Consider the following 21,390-nt stretch of genomic DNA (forward strand, 5'->3'; position numbering starts at 1 on the left):
CTCAGGGTGTTATTTGACAGCTAAAAAAGTCTGGAAGAATAGGCAGATAAGTCTGCAAAACAAGATTAGAATATTAAAAGCTACAGTGATGACAGTAGTCAAATATGGCTCTGAAGCAAGGGCGCTTCGAGAAACGGATGAAGATTTGCTATATGTTTTCCAGAGAAACTGCTTAAGGATTGTTCTGGGTACCCGGCTGACTGACGGTATATCAAACAATAGGCTGTACGAAAAATGTGGTTCAATACCGCTCTCTAGGGCTGTAATGAATGAAAGGTTTAGGTGGCTAGGGCACGTTGTGCGGATGAAGGGTGACAGATCGCTGAAGATTGTTCTTTTCGGCCAACCGTCTAGGGCTAAACGGAATGCAGGTCGTCCCCGTCTGGGGTGGGAGGACGCCATAAAGAAAGATTTAAAGGAAATGGGAACTTCGTGGGCGGGTGTAAAGAGGGAAGCTTTGAATAAATTGGGGTGGAGTAGGAGCATGCGTAGCTGTGTTGGCCTCAGGAGGCTTGGTGGTGCGGTGAGTGGTTGTTAGTTAGTTAGTTAGTTTAGTTAGTTTCTGTGTCACAAGTCCAGTATTTGAATTCGAATTAATGAATTCAAATAAAGGTAAGAAGGATTGTATCCTTTATATTTTGCCTATCTAACGGTTGACAGCCTTTATATTGGGACCGCCTCAAAATTTTCTTGATTAGAAAACTCGTATGCCTAGCAGTTTTTAATTTTCCACCTTTGGACATTCGCCAGATCCTACTCGGCCTATTTCAACTATTAAATGTACCAGACAATGACATTGTTAGGTCAGAGGGTCGGGATCAAGAATACGTCCCTTGGGCAACGAGCAGTGCCAAGCACCCGCAATCAGTTTCAATTATGTTAAAATTCCCAACCTTCTAATCAAAATTATTAAAATGTCATCATAATTTGATAATCAGCATTTCTAAAACAAATAAGAATCACGCGGAAGTTTTAAAAATCTTTAAAGGTTCTATCGAAGACTAAAATTCAAAGACTAAAAAAAAAAAATTGGTCAATCTCTGTGTAGGAGAAAGCCCTCCCGAATTAGGAGAACTAAATAATGGAATATATTTTCAGATCCCATTAAAAAAAAAACTTAAATGTGTTTTCAGGTTTTCAAATTTAAATGGGTGTCTTATTTAAAGACCAATGCTTTTTTTGTTAAAAATATGTCACCTATACTGACGTTTTATTTCATTTCTCTAGAAATCGACAATATGCCTCTGTCACTACAAGAAACAATCATGGCGTTATGTGACGAGTCATTTACAATAAAAAACTATGAAGTACTTATAATATCATCAGAAGCTTCTATATTAAAGAAATATCTTACTTGTGATTATTTCAAATTAAATATTCCCTTTTATTTACTTTTGTAATACAAAATATTTATATGTTGGTGCGAAGACCAGCTATGGTCACGTCTAGGTCTAGGTTTTCAATTCGCCATGTTGTTCCGTTAGTTTGGGAGAGTTTGCCTGTGGATTTGAGGAATGTTGGGGGTTTGCAGGATTTTCGTAAGTCGCTAAAGAACCATTGTTTTGATGGGTATATTTTGAATGGATTATTCCACGCCACTTAAGTTTTGTTTTTGAGGAGGGTTTAGTTGCAGCTGAATATGATTATAATAATTATAATTTTGTTGGGTGTTGTTTGGAGGTTCGTTGGTTTTCGATTCCGGTAAGTTGAGCTCTAATTATGTTTGTTTGTTTGTTTTTTTTTTTTTTTTTTTTTTTTTTATTAGGTGGGTTTTCTCCCGCACAAGCATTGCTTCAGGGAATCGATGATGTATATATTTTTTTTTTTTTTAAATAAACCCATTGTTACTTGTAAAAAAAAAAAATGATTGATAATTTATAATCGACGCTTCCCGAAGACATTTTGTCTTTAAATAACTATATTTTCAAAAACACGCAGTTCTTTTAAAACTTTGGAGCAACTCTTTATACAGGAATAAATTACACCATTAGATCTGTTCTTGTTTTTCACTGCTCATGGATGCTTGTACATTACAGGATTTGTATAATTTTGCATAAATTGTTGCATTATACCCGTGGCGCATTATAGTCACACTTGTCGATAAAATCAAAATTACGCAGGATTACAGCGCCAATTGCGTTCCCCGTTCGTAATTTCTCGAGTTGAACATAGTTCAACTTTCAAACATAAATTTCTTGACTGACCAATCAAAGTCAAGTTTTAGGGCATACATTCTTGAACTAGAAGCGACGGAAACTTAGAACAGTGGTTTTTCTATCTCGGAGAGGAATTTCAGAATCATTAAGGAGACTTAGTATTAGTAGATAACAATTAGACACAAATTACTGTTGGTGCAAATTCTTTAAACTATTTTTTGCATTTTTATGTTTTGCTTTTTAAATATAGGTGTGACGCTAAAATCAAGAAAATTGCCATGTCATTCATGATATTTGGCTTTCTTTATCGAAAGATGTGACTATGATGTGGCACGGGCATTTTACAAAACACTACACAATCTTTGGATGATGGACACTATGAAAGGATGTTTAAGTTTATTAAGTTATAATAATTAGTAAATACATTAATACATATTTATAATAAATCAATAATAAAAAAAGATTATTCTATAATAAATAATAATGAAACAAATAATAGAATATTAAAAACAATTTATAATAAACTAATAAAATAAATAATAAATTACTCCCCAGCTTTTGAATATAGATTAATAATTTTATTCTAATTTTTGTTTACATTTTGATAATTTAATCAGGAAATCAGAATTAGAAACGCTGCATTAGAAACTCCAAGAAAACTTCATGATCAGAATAACTCTGTTGGTCTGTTCACTGTGTTCTATTGTGTTTGAATTTACAAGCCTAGTATTAGTTCTCGAATAGAATCCATGAGCAAAAAAAACAACAAATTGATTGGAAAAATTGAAAAAAAAAAAACTTTAAAAATTATTTCAGGGATACTCAAGCTGTCTTTTGCAAAAAACATCAACAAAACATTTTTAGGTTCGGCTAAACTCGACACGACGAGTTCAATGCCCGAGTTGGAATTTTTCTATCTTCTATACATACTCAGATATAACATCAACATGGATATCCTGAATATCTACAGGGGTAAAGAGACTTCACCAGTTTTCCAGAACTTCCAAAAATTACAGAACCTAGCTCTACGTCCTACATAAAACAGAGCTTTTTAATACTCAGGGCGGCAGCTGAAATTAATTTTACAACAATTGGGGGAAAAAACATCATATATCTGACAATTGGGGGTTTTGTGACACAGTATGAACTGGGTATTGAAATATGTTAGATATTGATAAATGATACAATGATTTAATTTTTTAGGAGGTCCTGAGATAAACATTACACTATCTACAGCAGATTAGAGGTATAATAATGCCCATTACAGCGAAATGTATATGGAACTTCAGGTCCAAACTCTAGAAGTTTGCTGTTGACTCTTCTAACGACACCTTTATTATGACTAGGGCCCGACCGATATGGATTTTTGGGGTCGATACCGATATATCGGTATTGCACCGATACGATAACGATGTAATTTACCGATAAATTCCCCTCCGAAAAAAACCTTACATAAAGTTTATGTATTGTCCCCATTCACTCTCTGGTTTTTTATATGACTTTGCCCAAAAACTAATTATTATCTCTGCTGAATGATAGTAAAACTAATAGTAATACATAAAATATAAGTCAACGGTAGCTTTTAATACAATTGTTTATATTTTTTAATCTTAATAGTTATCTCCAAAATTAAATTGAAAGTCAAGATAGGAAACTGCGAAGTTAAGAAAAAAACTCACAACTGAAAACCACTAATGACTGTTCCAAATAATCCAAGCATTCCAAGGAACTCAATTTGATCATATTTCTTAATAAAATGCTCTTCAGCTACATTTGTAACTCCATAGAAAAAAGCTCCAGCCATGCATACCATATCACCTGTCAAACGGCTTTCAACTAGAAAATGGACATTATTGAACTGCATCATTCATAAAGTTAACCTTAAACTAACAAAGTTCTTGAAAATAAACAACTCACCACGGAGAAAGAGAGAGAGAAAGCTAAGGTGTTTCGATTTGTGTACAAAGCACCCACACTTTACTGAATATCTTAGCATCAAATTTCAGGAGTTTTATGGGTATTTGCTCTCTTATTCTTGTGTCGTTTAACTGTCTTTAAAAGTGGCCTTGAAATATCGCTTTGCATGACAGTTTTCCTAATCTAATTCATTCTCAAATCAAGTTTTTTTTTCAATATGAATCTTTTTTAACGGGTACTGACACAATTTTTACCTTCTAGCGGCTCGACCCCCCCCCCAAAAAAGTAAAAAAAATACTTTTCAGTTTTTCCTTGTATTAAATTTCAATAGTTTACTTATTCTGTTATTAATAGGATAATTTACTATTTTTGAAAATCACTTTCGATCACCTGTTTGTCCTGTGAGTTTCGAACTAATAAAATAGTCGTTGAAAAATAAGCCTAATAAAGGGTAGGCACAGAGGTTCTGAAATAGGTGCTTATAACGAAGAACTGAATACAACAGCCTTAGATAAGAGGAGTTTGGGTTCAGCAGTATTCAACTCTTGTTGCCATTTCTCTACCTTTTCTCCAAGTTTGCTGGTAAGTTTAATCTCCGGGTAAAGCTTTTTCCTATTGGAAAAAACAATTTTCTCATGTAATTAATATATATTTTTAATTTTTTTTTCTTTACAGGGCAAGGCTTCTTTTTAACTAACCGATCTCGATTTCAGGCGTTATTTTTATATAATTGTGGGAACTACGGATATATGGAATATTTTAGGTATTTTGCGCAGATAGCTAGTGCTTGGCATTTGCAAAATAAAATGATTTATTGTTTATACTTTTAATGGTTCTTATGGCAACAGCTCAAAACTTGTTTCTAGCAGGGAATAAGTTTTGATGTAGTGTGGAAAGGTAGTTAGTAGTAGTAGTAGTTAGAAAGATTCCGATCCTCACAAGAGAGCATGCGTTATTTTTTTATGTAATCTGGCAGGCTCTGCTGCTACTCCTAAATATGATCGTAAATAAGTTTGAACTTACCTCCTTTATCTACTTCCTTGGAAGAATCAGCATCTGCCCAAACAAGACAGCCAATACCCATGAGAGAAACACTCACACCAACAATATGGATTATCTTAAAACGAACTCGCATCACCACCCACGACAAAAGTAAAACCACTGGTATTGTAAAACAGTCAAGCAACTACAAAAAGGATGAAACTTAAATAAGTAAAAGGAAAATTTATAATTTAGAACATTCTCAAGTGAATAATTAGGCCAGTTTGGCCAGTTTATGGCAGATCAATTTGCTAAAATCTTGTATCGTCAGATAAAAGATGATCTTTCAAGAAAATTTGTAAGCTCTGATATTATTGCTCAGGCCACTTTAGTTTAGAAAATCCAAGTACACCCTGCCGGATCCGTGTTCTAACGACTTTGGTGATACTATCATCAATTTCCCCTTTTCAGTGTCCAATTGGGCAGACAAATTTCGATCTATTTACTTTTGAATGAGATCACTGAGCTCTAAAATCTTAGTACTTTGAATAAGCAAATAAAACTAAATCTGAGACGGAAGAAAAATATCAGAGAATTCAGATTTTACCCAACTGATTAGCCACAAAATTCAGCGATTTTATGTATAAAGATGAAAATAAATGTTTGGAAGAATTATAGGATGTAAAAAATAAAATAACAAACAAGAAACACTGTAATACAACATTCCCATTCAATACATACGTGGGCATTTATTTGATCTTTAGGCAGAGAGAAGATGAGAAGATCCTTCTCGAAGGACGGGGGGGGGGAATAAAAATAGGAGGAAGGGTAAGCTTTACTTCACGATTTCACAATTTTTTTAAGTGAATTGATCTCGAGGGGAAGGCAGGTTCGCATACTTGGGAGCAGCTGAAACTTAGGTCTTGAACACAGCCCTAAGCTTCATACCAAAATCGAAAACTAAATAAGCTTCAAAAAGAGTTTGAAGGTATCTGAATCAATATGTACAATTTAAACGGATTTTATATTTTTCTTTCCTTAATAGACAATAATACTTATTAACTATGAAAATAATCAATAGTTGTTCTCTCCAGAGGGAAATATGTTAATAAAACAATTCTTACTTCATAATATACATAGAAGTTGTAGTCGATAGATTTTCTATACGCTTCCACTATTACTCTCATTCTGTCCTCTTTTTTTTCTTTTTTTATAAGTAATAATGTCCTCTTTTTTTTCTTTTTTTTATAAGTAAATCATTTTCTTTTTTATTTAAGTTTCGTGCATTAATATTTTATATATGACGATACCAAACACCATCTATATCACCATGGTAAGGAGATAGGGTTTAGGAATCCCTTAAGCGGGGCTCCCACGGCGTCAATAAAGTATTCCGAAAAGTTACATACCATAAAGTTCGTCGCGCTCACATATGAATTTTACCTTCCTGACTTTATGGAAATTTTTTGAAGCAATTAATTTGAATTATTCACACGTTCATTCTTAAATATATCTGACATTAGTTTTTGATAACTTTTTCAATTTAATAAGTTTGTCTTAAGTTAGATGTTGTTTTTAATTTAAAATTTACAAAAGAAGGCTCACAGATAAAAATGAGGACCCAATTCTTGACACATTATTTCACTCATTTCCTTGAATGAGTTTTCAACACACATTTCGTCCTTATGTTCCCTTTGTGAGGAACGGTATATTAAAGGTTTATTTCTCACTAGTGAAATAAGCAAGTTTTCTGCTTGAATGTTCCACAGATTAGAGAAAAAAGTTCAAGACTGGCTATCTAATTAGTTTCTTTTAGCTGAATTGAAATTTTCCACAAGTCTTCTCCTATTGGCAAAACTTTCCGGACCTTATTGAAAAAGTTAAATAAAGTTTAACTTCTTACCGACAACCATATAGTCAATAAATTTATAAGAGGAAAACGGTTTATTAACCTTACGGAAAGCTTTATTAACTTTATTGACGCCGTGGGAGCCCCGCTTTACGATTTTATTTGAAACAGAGCGCGTTACCATGACGACATAAAAATATAGAAGGCGTTTCTTATTGCCAATATTTAAATAGGAAGACACAAGGTTTCGGAAACAAAGGACATAATGATGGCGCATTTGATTGAATTGTGCGTTTCGTCCTAGAATTCTGTAGATCAAGCCTGTCCATCGAAAGGAAAGGGGTTTTGTCCAGTCGTGGTACACCGGGCTTGATCTCAGCTTGGTAATACATGACCCGGAGGTCGAACACAATTGTAGCAACACCCTACTGGGCTGAAAAAAGGACCTTAGTAGTCAAGAAGCGTCGTTAATCCAATAAATACATACATACACATAAACACAGGAAATTAATTTACTTGTATAAAAACAGGAATGGAAGTGGAAGCACTTGGAAAATTTCTTGACTGCAATTTTTAAAAAGTAATATAAGAATCGTTTTACTAAGAATTTACCTTCTGGAGAGAGCAATCACTAAATATTTACCAAAGATTAGAGAAGGAAAAAAGTTGCCCGTAATCTAAATGCACAAATTACTCAAATTTGTAATAATTAGTAACCACAAACACGGGTTTTTATGTTTCTCGTACCATTTAATTTATTTTTGTCCTTTATTGATTTCTAATCAACTTAAAGCGAAGTAATTCTTTGAATTTAAAGACGGTTTTTAGTGCTATTTATAACGAATAATATAAGTGCTGGGACAACACAAGCTTTTTTTTGCCATTTACAAACCGATTCTCCGCTGCAGCCTCAATTGCTCAACAATTCTTGATTCTGATTTCCCCCACAACTGCTGTCACCTGGGTATTTGGGTTGGCATTATTATTTTCCTTCCGTCTTTCACAAGCCACAATCAGCTAAATTCAGTCTTTGCTCAGCTGTTCGACTTCAAGAAGAGTGATACAATTAATGATCCACCATGTTTGATTCCGATTCCCCGGCGAAGCAACATTAAATATTCAAGGATTATTCCGAAGATGAAGAACATTAAACTAGCGAGGGAGAGAGCTCCCCTTACAACTGCTGCTACTTGATTATTGACGTTGGCATTGTTTCGCTTCAATCTTCCACATGCCGCAATCAGCTATGGTCGGTTATTTCTCAGCTGAGCAAATTTAAAATGTACGATACAGCTAATGATCCCCCCAAACCTTATTCCGATTCCAATTTCTGGCACGTTTACATATATTTTCTTTTCAATACAAATGCATGATCAAAATAAAGTAAGAGGAAATACTGGGGACAACCCAAACCTGACCTTACTTCTACTTATCTCATAATTGGATCATTAGAGGTCCATTAGAGGTCCTAAAACTCCGGGCAATTTATGCACCCTTATCACACATGGCCCCTGTAAGTGATTTTCCATTGAGGTTTTACAATTTCAATGAATTTAAGTCATCGGTTAGCTTTACTTATTTGAAATGCCCGGGTCTTTGGAGTAGGGTTATTAGAACATTGTTCTAGGTGAGTTAGGAACACAAATAATAGGCAATTCAGAGGATGTTTTGAGGAGGGTATTCCCGTTTTATCAGGTGGTAGCATGTCTTCAAAATTCAAACTATAGTTTACTGTGTACTCATAATAATAAAGGATTAACCTTTCTTCTTTTTTTAGTTAACAATGAAAATTACAAAATGTGCAATGGCATAATTAAATGTAAGGCAGAAATAAGAAAAATGAAAGTGAAATGAAGACGGAAACAACAACTAGAGTTACAGTGACTGTTTTATAATTACCATACTTTCAAATATCACAACTCAAACTGAAAAAAAAGCTCGCAGGATTGTTACTAGTTTTAACCAACCATATGTACCATAAAATCAGTATTGAATAAGAGAACACAATTGTTCGTGAGCCAAGGTTTGCAAGAACATATTGTTGAAAAACCATAGTTGCGTTTTTTGTCCCCTGTCTTCCAAGGCCTTGGTTAGTTTTTCCATTTTTTGAACCAAACCCTTTTTCCTAAGGGCTGCAAAGAAAGGAGAACAGTGACTCTGAGGTAGGTTCTCCTATCTCCTCTCGGAATTAGCATAAGAATCTAATAAAATATGAAACATGGTGGAAAATTATGCATCCGTGAAGGTTACAAGAAATGAAAACCCATTTTGGAAATTAAGGTTATGAAATACAGTTAAATGTCAATAAAATGTAAGAATATGAATCAGGCTGTTTTTGCCATAATTAGAGGAAAGAGACACCAGAACTCCTGTGTAAGTCAAATTACAAGAACGGGAAGAGGACTTAGGAGGAAGGCCTGGGGCGGTTTTGAATAAAAACGTGACTTATGTTGTTAACAGTCACATAAAACACCTATTGGTCAGGGGGTTGGAAAATCCTCTATTGTGTGATTCAATCTCTGAAAAATATTTAAATGCTTTCGTTCAAAAATTTGCGAATGAGACCAAATTTTCAAATAAACATGCCTAAGATATTAGAAGATACTTATAAGCCAAATCATTAATAATCCCTTTCTTGGACAAGACCAAAAATCAGGATACACCTCAGTCACTGCGCCCATAATCACCCTGCTTAACATTAGTCTGGAGTCCTTTGATAGCCGTGACCAGATATCTGATGATCGAAAATTGGACCTAATGTGTAGGCACGGAAAACCAGGAAAGTACTTTGAATTTCCTGAAATATTTAACCAGAATGCCGAAGATATAGTCACGAAACGTCAACGTTTCCTAAGCACACGGCCTCAAAAGTATTTATAGTTGGTGTTCAGGCCTTCAAAAAAAAGATGCATTCTATAAAAACTTTCCTATTTGTCAAATCTGAGACCAGTCAAGATTAACATGAAACGCTTGGATGCTTAGTTTCTAAGCCATATACTGAACTTAAAGATGCTCTTTCTAACTTTACGTATCATGATGAAAGACAGTATCATGTTATTACAATAAAAAATATATAATACTTATCAAAATACCAGAAGGAAAAAAAATTCCAATTGACCAGAAATTGAATTTGCAAGATCACGAGGAAAGGATTAGAAACCAAAAAATCTTCGGAACCATTGTCCAGGTTATACTATTTTGTGGTTTTCATGAAAAAGCCCTGTGGGGTTTTCATGAAAAAGGGATCTCCTTGCAAAAAGTATTCAAAATGAAACAGAAGGTTGTTGCGATTGATGATGAATTGCGAAAACAAAACATTGTGGGAGAATTTTGAATCATCCACTAAAAGCGCGAAATATGCATCTCCTCTAGTGATAAATGATATCGACAATAGTGCTGGCAATGTCATTCGGGGCGCAATTTTGAATAGAGAGAAAATTGCGAAGTGTTTTTTTTTTGTGTTTTCATATTGGGCGATCAGATCAGTGGTGCAACTCCACGAGAACAGCTCAACCTTGTCGTCCGTTTTTATGACGCACATCAAATAAAAGAAAGGCCTTTTTTGGTTCGACACTGCGACGATTTGACTGGCGTAGGTTTTGCAAATTAGATTATTAGACTCTGCTTAGAGCTGGGATTAGACATGAGCAAGTTAGTTGGAATTGGCTTTGATGAAGGTAGTAGCATGTAAGGTTTGTGCAATAGCAGCCTAGACAGCTGAAAGTGTTGGGACACCCACCTAAATACCAAGACGCCAACATGGGTGGTTCTCCTCTTCAGACACTTCTCTTTTTTACAAAGACTGTCTTTTCCCCATATCTTGAGAAGCTATATAAATAATTTGATATGACATTTCTTAACCACTAGAGCGACAGCATTTCGAATCCAACTTCTGTTCCTTCGATTTAATGTTGATGCTGTATTAGCCAAGGTTTTGACGAAGCTGTAAAATATAAGCAGTTCTGTTCCTCTGAGACTAGCTTCCTTGCTGAGTTAACTGTCTGCCAAGCCAAATGGAGGTCTATAGGCAAATTTTACCATCCCGATCAGGTTTCTGAAACCCTTGGTGCGTGCGACAGCCGCTTTTTTCCAACTCTGCATTCGCATTTAATTGTATTCAATATACCTCCATATTGAATAAAGGTATTCAATATACCTGCATTCGCATTTATAGCGGCTTAAAATATACCTCCAAAATCAGACAGGAATGGGCAGGTTGAATGGTCTTGCTCACATGTCGTACAGTGCTTATGTTGTTTTGTATCTAATTCATTAGCAAGATCAAAGCTAATCAATTTGGTTAATTGAACTCATAATTTTACCTTTTTTGATAAATAAGCTAAAAAAGGGACTATGACAGTAACATACTTAGTTACTGGTAAGATTCTGGACTTCTGGTAATTTTTACCTAGTACCCCTTCTCCCCCCTTGAACTGAAATCCTTTTGTAAAAAAAGTTGACCATATCCCAAAATAAATTACCCATCATCTGCCAGTATGTTTGGGTTTCAAGAAGTTTTTGCTTGTACAGGGCCACGCTTTTAACTTAGTTTGTTCTTGTCATTCCTCCAGGGCTGAAACACTTGTTATAGAAAATTAAACAAGAGTTTACTAAGCTCAGAGGCTTTTCTACTTCTAAACAAAATTTAGTGCAAAGGGATTCTCTTTAATTTCTAAGTAATAGCAATTAAATTAAAGCCTCACTAACTGTAAGAAACTACAATGAACCGCGAATTACATTGTCAAGTAACAAATTATGATTCCGTAAATGTAATATTAAATAATATTTGAAATCATAATATAAAATTTAAGAATTTTGTTATTAGATAATATATTAAATAATTTTGAGGATTAAATAATATTAAGGATTAGAATATAAAATAAAACAAATTATAATAGTAAATAGCATTCTAAGAATAAAAGAAACAATCATACCTGTATACTTGTAAGAGTTGTGTATTGGTATGCTTTCACAACAAGATAATTTGCCTCAACATCTAAAACTGAAACAATTAAGTACTTCCACCATCTATTTTTCAGCACATTCAGCAAACCATCATCTCCAGTTCGACAAGCTAACACTGTTGTAAATGTCAAACACATGAGGACATATAGAAGGAAGTTTTGGGCTGAAAGAAAACAAAAATATATAAAAATATTTGGGATATTTTGGTGCGAGCTAATAGTCTACCACTTTTAACAAATTGGAGGAATCTAGATTTTTTAAATAGATGACAAATTTGCCCACTATGCGGTATCTTGGGGGATGGATTGGGACATTTTCTTTTTATGCGCAATTACTTGGCAAATCCAAGTAATTGCGGAAGATTTGTTTAATGGTGGAAATTATGAGCTGCTACTGAGTATCCTTAAATCCACGTCTCCTAGATATATAGTGGCAATAGACAATTTTAATTTAAAGGGTTTAAAGGCTCAAAATAGGAGTTGTCATAATTAATTTGTATCTGCTTATTTATTATACTCACCTTTATCGTTTTTTTACACAGGAACAACGTAAATTCACCATGGGTGAAAATAAACAACATGGACCATCAAATGAGACAAAATGAAGAAGAAAGAAATATTGTATTAAAAAATGATAGCGACAATGATTAGGTACAGGATTTTGACATGGATGAGATCATCAATGCTTACCATGCTTTTTTTTAAAAAAAAAAAAAGGTTCGGCGATATGTATTTCATAATGACAAAAGACAAGCTGAAACAAAAATTAAAGATCCAATCGAAAAGTAAAATAAAAGCTATAAATATCAAAAAACTTGCCTTATAAAATCAAAGATTCAGCTATATCCAGGGACCTGATGTCCACGGATTCTCAACAAAAACTAGTCTTTTGTACACCTTGCATGAACCGAAAAGCCTAAAATCAAGCAAAAATTGGAAATTTTTCTTTGTTACTTCTATTATAGTAAAAAAACGTCAATATTCCTTTTTCTATGTAAGGTTAGAACGGAAATATAGCATTAAACTTGTCGCTTTCCGCTTTTCAAGTGACTAAAGCTAAGTGTCAGTATGTCGTGAACTGGTTGAATGAATTATGAATTTTTAGTTTGTTTTCCATTTTATTCGAAGCAGTTGTGCTTTTGTATTTGAAAGAAAAGTGTGTTACTTTTATTCCATACTCTTTTGTTCAACATCTTGAGGTGGGAAGAACGAAATTGTCATTTGCCCAGGTCCTCTAATAGGTTATACAACCACCTGTGCAGTCAGGGTCGTATCGTATGGGCATGTGGTTGATAAATAAGCGATGGATTAGTGGATTTGGCATGGTTTCATGGCGGTTTCTTTACGCAAGGTATGGAATTGCAGCATATAATCTCGCCCAGTATAGACAGGGCCACCACAGGTTCCAGGTGGTAAAAAAAAGGGACTTAGGGGCCTCTTTGTATTCGAAAAAGGGACCTCTCTAGGGACCATTCTGGACATAAAATTGACCCCAAAACTCAGTTTTCAGAAAGCTTTTGAAAGAAAAAGCAGTGACACAGCAGCAAATGACACTTGACTAAGGACAAAAAATGGGAATGATCATTTGCAGTCATCTGTCCATGATAAGAGGCCAAGTAATAATTAAGAAACAGACCACCTGAGAATCATTATGTCATGGGAGGAGCTTTTTTCTTCTGAGCGCTTTACTTTCAAATACACAAAATATGATGGAAGAGATAAGGGTATGGTAACTAGAATACACAACCTATTTGTTTCCATTTTTTGCAATGCCTTCTGCTGGAACAGAAATATGATCAACAACTGTCTGTTTGACTCTAACTGCTGCTGGGAGGTTTCAAGAGTAGCAGCTCCCTCTTTTTGTCCAGTATGCATCGACAGATTCCCATCTATCATGGCCTGCGCTAGCTGTGTCTCGACCATGTCCTTCTTTTCAATGCCCTTTTTCAGCCAGTTATGAGCTTCCTTCATCAACTCGTCTGCGGCCTGTTCCTTGGAACCAAGCGCTTCCTTTTTTTCTTTGAGAGATTTTTCTAGAGTCTCTATTGATTCTCCTTTCAAAGAGGTTTTAGCGAGCTTCTGCTCTTTCAACTGTCCTCTTGCCTCCGAATCCTGCCGCTCTTTCTCAGGTTTTTCTTTCAAAGCCTTTTGCTGCCGTAGGTACAAATCATAGCTCTTTCTAGTGGATTTATCCAATTTTATTAAGTCTTGAGTGACAGCAACATTTTGCGCACGTCCTCCAAACTTGCCCAACCCATCGATCACAAACAGTTTGGCATTCAAAGTTCTCCCATTCATCGAAGCCCTTTCTTTGCTGAGAACTCGTCCAGAAACGGAGAAACCTTGCTCAATGCTGGCAGACCCGTGTGAAATGGTCAAAACATTTTTTACGACTTCAGACAAGTTTGTATATTTTCCTCCCTGAATTACGTTGTTCCACTCGTCGTCGATCCTTCCTAGCTCCAGTGGAAGTCTGGATAACTGGACTAGTTTAAACACGTCAACTAGCATGTCCTTTTGCGTCGCGATGGGTAACTTCCTGGCAATATATAACAAACTCTGAGCAGAAACTGGCTTTAAAATTTCATCAGGATGCAGAAAAGTTAATGCCTTAAACAATTGCAAAAATTCGCTTGAGCAAAAATTTGCTTAAGGATATATCTTAGTACTACTACTACTACTAACAACTCACCGCAGTACCCAGCCGACTGAGGCCAACAGAGCTACGCACGCTCCTCGTCCATCCAAATCTATTCAAAGCGACCCTCTTTACACCCTCCCAGGAAGTTCACATTTCCTTTAAATCTTTCTTTATGACGTCCTCCCACCCCAGACGAGGATGACCTGCTTTCTGTTTAGCTCTAGATGGCTGGCCGAAAAGAACAATCTTCGGCAATCTGTCATCCTTCATCCGCACAACGTGCCCTAGCCACCTCAACCTTTCTTTCATTATAGCCCTAGAGGCTATAATGACATATCTCACAGTCGCAGAATAATGCTTCTGAACACACTGCATGAACAAGCGTTTTGGAAGCTCATCCATTGACTCGAGACAGTTGACAATCTCATCACTCACAACTGTCTGTAGCAGTAGCACAAAAATTTTTTCATCTTCAATTGGCTGAAATGGTAGTTCATTCCTAAGCTCTTTGTCACTTCGGGTTTTAAAACTTGTCCAGCCAATGTCAAGACCAGGAGATTCAGCTCTGTATAGAGTTCATGTATTAGAGGCTCTTCCCGTTGAAACTTTTCGGTGAAACGTGTGAAAAGGTTCGTAATATCAACAAAAATGACAATCTGCTTTCATGGTCAGTTATTTTATCAGCCAGATGATTTCTTTGTATGCATCTTATTTCATAAGACTAGGGTTTTTCTTTGGAATATAGACAACAAAGTACTGAAACAGAGCTAGCATCTATTTCCTTAGCCTCGGAGCGGCAGGTTCTATTGTTAACCAACAGTTAGTAAGTGTTTCAAAAAGCGAGACTTAGGAATACCAGTTTTCTCTTGAATCTTCCTGTACTCCTCTTGTCTAGCCAGCCAGCCACTAAAAAAGTGGTACACTTTGATGATCAAATTGGAACAATTGTTTTGTGGATTTCCTTCAAACCCTTCCGAAAAGCGTTGTGTACCAAATGGATCTTGCAGGCACCAATATCAAGAAGGCCTTGGCTACCTGTCAATTCACGATTTTCACTGTCCATCAGTAAGAAAAGGTTTTTGTTCACGTTTGAACTGTCAAACCTAAACGCTAGTAGTTTAAAGATAGATAAACCACTCTCATTGATCGTTCTGACTATTTCTGACTTCACGTCTTCAGTTGTGGCATGTCCAGTAAACGCAGTTTTCAGATGTCTTTCTACCACTCGTTTCATCTTTTCGGACCAGAATCGGATCGTCATTTGAAGCTCTTTCTTACTTTCTAAGTTTGTGGTCTCGTCAAAATCGACAACATATTAACTGTTGCCAACTTCATCAAGTGTCATCTTTCGAAAATGGGGTCCAAGAACTTCAGTTAAAAAATAAGCGAACTTAGTTCGCCCAGGGGAGAAGTTTTTGACAACTGTATCTCTGAAGATCTTTCCAAATACATCTACTATTCCATCTGCAGATTTCCCAGAATATTCAGACTCAATCATCTTCAGAGCCCATGTAATTTCTGCAACTGTTGTTTCATCCTGCACTACATAAGCACCTAGGTACATGGGCAGTTTTGCTGGTCTGCTGCTCTCCATGGAAGATGCTGCCAAGAGATGAAGCTGATTCAGCATTAGCTTTAAGGTAACATTCTTCTTATGTTCAGCAGTTCTGGCATTCTGCAGTACAGCGTAGGAGCCCTTATGACAGACAATTGATGTATTGCAGATAGAACAGTAAAAAGAGAACAGATCTCCAGGAACGGCTCTACACCACTCTATCATTTGGTGTCCTGTTGCATCTTTCTCTTCCAACCAAGTCTCCTTGAATTTGCACTTTCCCATTCTTGCTCAAACTTAAACTTCAAACCTTAAAAAAAAAGAATACAAATTAGAAGAAAAATATATAGGTTATTATCAAGAATGCACTCAAATAAAAAACGGCACTAGGAAGTAGTCTAATAGTTCAAGAAGTGTATGTAAGCTCAAAATCATGCAAGAAACCTAGTTTTAGCACCACCTCCTTTGTATTTTGTACTTGGAGCCATTCTCTTATTTTTTATTTCCTCTGTATGCAACAAAGCAAGACCCAGAAAAGAGCTTTCTAAGTAATTAACAAGCCAACCAAACCCTGCCGCCTCCTAGCCTATTGACTCCAGAGGCAAAAAGGGTCATTCCTTTTTGTTACTAGTCTGTCTGCTCTGTCCATACAATAATGCTGTATCCTATGTAACATCAAGCTTTGTCTTTCCTAGACGAGCAAAAACAGGTTCCAAGAACCTCAATCAAAACAAAAATACTGAAAACTGTATACTCACAGGTCTTGACAGCTTTCCGGATACAGAGCTTTAAACCAAAGCAAGAAAAAAGACTTTAAGGACCATTATCAATTTAAGGGACCAATAGGGACCTTCACTCGATTTTAGGGACTTTGTAGCAGCCCTGTATAGATGACAGGGCGCAACATCCTAAAAAAAAAGGAAAACAAGCAAAAACAAAACAGCTGTTAAAGCCGCCTTTTTTTCTATAAAAACAACTGTTTTCTGTTTTTCCAAAAAATAGAACAGAAAGCAGAAACAGGTTACCTGTTTCTGTTGTTTTGTTTTTTCATTTCTGTTTTCCTGATGCCTAATTGCAATACCAAAGTTCTAATGACACCTTGCCAAATACTGTCCTTTTCAAAAAACCATCTAGGGCCAAATGTGAAGCAGGGTGTCCTCAAATAAAGTGGAATGAGGTTATAAGGATGGATTTATGGGAAATTACAACTTTTTGGGAGGGTGTAAAAAGGCAGGCTCTGAATAGTTTGGGAAGGAGGAGGAGAATGCATATTTGTGCTGGCATCAGGCAGCTTGGTGCTTGTAGTGAGCTGTTACTGATAGTAGTAGACTGCAAACTCAAAGTTTCAGTAGTTTTTTAGATTGAAGTTTTAGTTTCATCAAATAAATTTAGCATTAGCTTTTCAAAAAAAAAGGATTATATACAGCATTAGTAAAACAACAAAACCAAAAGAAATTAAAGTTTTGATACAAACCTGTTGGTGCATGAACTCCAAATCTTGATGTTAGAACCTGAGTAATCACTGCAGTTGTACATAGGAGGAGTGACAATATTTGACCAATTAGAATGGCACGCCACAGAATCCTATAAGAGAGAATTTTACAATGCTACCAAATTAAGTTGAAGAATGCTAGAACAACAACAATAGTTTTATTAAATACAGAAGAATAATCAAAACAAATATCAAATGTATTTTTCAAACTGATTTCTGGATGTCTTCTTGTATACCATCCTTGTCAAAAACACTGCCTATCTGTAACAGAAACGCAGACAACTTGTTGCACATACAATGCCAAAAAAAAATGGTCATTCTGACCAGTCCAAATAAATAGAACCCAACTTAAGAAGTCTAAAATTTTCAACATGCTTCACCCTTGCTTTGAGGAGTCTTTTCCATCAACGATTTTTTGTCAAAGCAATCACCCTCAAAGTACACCTGGTAACTACATGTGATTCTGTTCATGTATTTTCTTTTTTGTGAAGATGTATATGTTTCAATCCTCAGTTCTGATCACAACATAAAGTAATGAACATTCCTACCTTCTCCATTAAAAACACATCATACACAATCAGGCAATTTTTTCTAGGAGATTGTCTTGCAACAGGCACATGCATGAGTGAAGACTTTTATATTAGTACATGGCATCATTACAATACTAATGAAACACATTTAAATGAAAAGTGTGTTTAAAAACTTAAGGTTCTAAACAAATTTTATCAAGCTTGTGACCTTTCTAGATCGTTTTATTTATTTTCAAAAAAATATGGAGCCATCTTTGAGAAAAATATACAATTATTGCTCTTTTAAGGATACAAGATATATACCAGTACTATACAGCAACCAGTACTATAAACATATAAATATATATATATATATATATATATATATATATATATATATATATATATATATATATATATATATATATATATATATATATATATATATATATATATATATATATATATATATATATATATATATATATATATATATATATATATGTATAAATATCAATTTAAAAAAACTTTTTCCACAAAACAGTTTTTTCAAAGAAAAGTAAAAAGCTCCATTAAACCAAAAATGCAGAGAAGTAAAGTCAAATATTCTTACAAGCAGAAAACTTCCACAAATCAACATCAATAAATAAATGAAACCCAAAACAAAAAGAAGTTACAATAAATAACCAAGTCAAACACAAAACAAGAAAAAATTAACAAGAGTAGAGCTGTTAACCCCAATGCCTTCTCAAGACCAGAATATAATTTGCACTTTACTGAAAACAAAAAACATTTTAAATGTTTTGACTTTTTGAACTTAGTAAATTAAAATTATTAAGACTTTAAGGAATGAATATCAGTATATATATGTATATATATATATATATATATATATATATATATATATATATATATATATATATATATATATATATATATATATATATATATATATATATATATATATATATTAAACTGACAATTCATAGTCTTTTGTTTGTTGTTTTTCTTTTTTTAGTAGAGTGCAAATTATGTTCTGATCTTGAGAAGGCATGGGGGTTATCAGCCCTACTTAAGAGAAGAAAGGAAATAAGAAATGAAAAATAAAATCAAATAGGTGAGAAAACAAGGATTTTGTCAGCCAGTGGCAAAATATGAAGATGAAGAACAAGCAAATATTTTGACAAGGACCTCTGCCAAGTCGTCCTAAGTGCTAAAAAAAAGAAAAAAAAAATCTGACCTTCTGAAGTGAATCTAACAAGAGCAGAATAGACACTGAATAAAAAAAAAAAAAAAGCCAGAATAAATGAAAGAAACATCACCAATTGGATTGAATAAGTATCTGTTGCCTGGCAAAGACTTTGCCATTCTGCAACTTCAATATTCAATAGGTATGCAGACAAGTTGTCTTAAATTAGACTGGGCAAAAATATTGATCGAGTCTTTTGAAATTAAGTTGTTATAAATTGGGCTTAAGGAAATAGACATAGACATAGACATAGGTTTATTAAGAACGAACAGCGTAGCCATGGCTAATTTATGTCGTCTTTACAACAATATGGAAAAAAAAGAAAAAAAAATACAAATGACACTATAAGAACACTTAAACGTGAATACAAATAACACTAAGTCTTTTTGTATGCTTATACAAAAAAGGGGACAAACGTGTTTTTGTAGCGGTTGGTCCTGCAGACCGGGGGTTGTAGCTTCAACTGGGATCTGGTTCTTTGGTTAACAGGAGCATCGGGTGGGAGGATCAGTCTCTGATGGGGCGAAGATAGCAGTGACTTGCCGAGGGACATGATCAGTGATAATCGTCTGTCGCTGAGGGATTCAAGGTTCAGTTCTTGTAAGAGTTTGTTGTAGTCGTCACTTCTGTTACCAACGATTATGTTAACTGCTCGCTTCTGCAAAGATTCAAGGTCATCGCAAAGGTAGTCGGTGCTCTGGACAAAAGGTCCTCAGACAGCAACGGCGTATTCGAGTAGAGGTCTCACATGCGTAATATAGGCATTTTTTTGGCTTTGAGTGTTACAGCCAAACCTGTGCATCAGGACTAGGGTATGAATTGATGCATTGCCAGCCTTAATAACCTTCTCCACGTGGTCGGTGAATGTGCAGTCCATCGATAATGTGACTCCGAGGATTTTTGCGGATTGAGCAATAGGGAAAGGGACTTGCGGGAATTCCAGATCACGTTTTAAGGGGCAAAACTTGAGGATCGTTGATTTATCTGCATTCAGTGTCAACTTGTAACGTTCACAGTCCTCAGAGAAGGATGCCAGAAGGGTCTCGCTGAACTGACGTTCGATTACACCTTCTCTCACGAGGTATTTGAGGACAAATGATAAATCGTCGACGAATTTGAGTCGCTCTTCGAAATTCTGAAGGAGGAAGTTGATGAGGGAGATAAATATGAAACCAGCAAGTCTTGTACCCTGAGGGGCTCCACAGGTAAGTTTAGACCAGTATGAGATCAAGTCACCTTCAAACAATGGAAATACACACTGCGTTCTGTCCTGAAGGAAGCTCATCACTAATGCAAGAGACCGCTTCTGTGCGCCCATTGCTCGCATATTTTTTGCTGCCGTAAGATGGCAAATCAGGTCAAATGCCTTCCTGAAATCGGCGAGAGCTAGGTCGATAAAGGTACTGCCCTTGTCAAGCCACTTAAAGATAATGTCAACTAGGCGCACGAGGTATATCGAGGTATTGCAACCTTTGAGGCCGCCATACTGGTAACGGTCTATGTTTTCCCGCGTTTGCTTGAGCAATTCACGCAGGATGAATGACTCGGTGACTTTTGCAAAGGTAGATGTGATTGATATCGGTCGTAACTCGTTGCAAGATTTGGGTGTTTTAGTCTTCGGTATAACACGCACAAATGCGCGTTTCCAGCACGACGGGAAAGTTGACTGGGCGAAACATTCGCTGATGATGTGTCCAAGTGGCTTGGCGAGGAAAAGAGAGAACTCTCGTATTAACCTTATAGGCAGCTCTTCAGGAAAAGAGCTACTGGATGGACACAACTTGTTCAGCTCTTTGAAAACTTGATACTCAACTATTTCAATTTCACCTTCGTTGGGGCATATTAACAGTAGATTCTGTATTTCAGTGTTAGTTGGGGCAGGAAAGGATGTACAAATGTCAGTAAAGTAATTGTTGACGTCATTTGCACTCACGAGTGACCCATCATCGTTCAGAATACGGATACTGGATGATACTGTTTTTCCAGCAATCTGCCTCACTAGACGGTGCCATTTACGGGGATCCTTTTTTATTTCAGTGTCCAAAAGGGATTGTCCGAAGGACTATCTTGCCTCGTG

The 21,390-nt window shown here is 35.6% G+C and overlaps 1 protein-coding gene across 1 annotated transcript in view; it reads right to left on the minus strand.

The window, feature by feature from the left end:
- Positions 1-21,390, minus strand: part of LOC148955771 (queuine/queuosine transporter SLC35F2-like) — an 82,904-nt gene that overhangs the window by 48,071 nt on the left and 13,443 nt on the right. Inside the window, exons 2-5 of the mRNA XM_089108337.1 lie at positions 17,538-17,647; positions 11,838-12,031; positions 5,097-5,259; positions 3,836-3,992 (exon numbers count right to left, since the gene is read on the minus strand). Of these exons, the coding sequence (XP_088964463.1) occupies positions 3,836-3,992; positions 5,097-5,259; positions 11,838-12,031; positions 17,538-17,647 (624 nt within the window). The remainder of the gene's footprint in view (positions 1-3,835; positions 3,993-5,096; positions 5,260-11,837; positions 12,032-17,537; positions 17,648-21,390) is intronic.

This window comes from Artemia sp. Qi Xiang Cuo, chromosome 2, assembly GCF_049724085.1.
Source record: "Artemia sp. Qi Xiang Cuo chromosome 2, ASM4972408v1, whole genome shotgun sequence".
Taxonomy (NCBI): Eukaryota; Metazoa; Arthropoda; class Branchiopoda; order Anostraca; family Artemiidae; genus Artemia; species Artemia sp. Qi Xiang Cuo.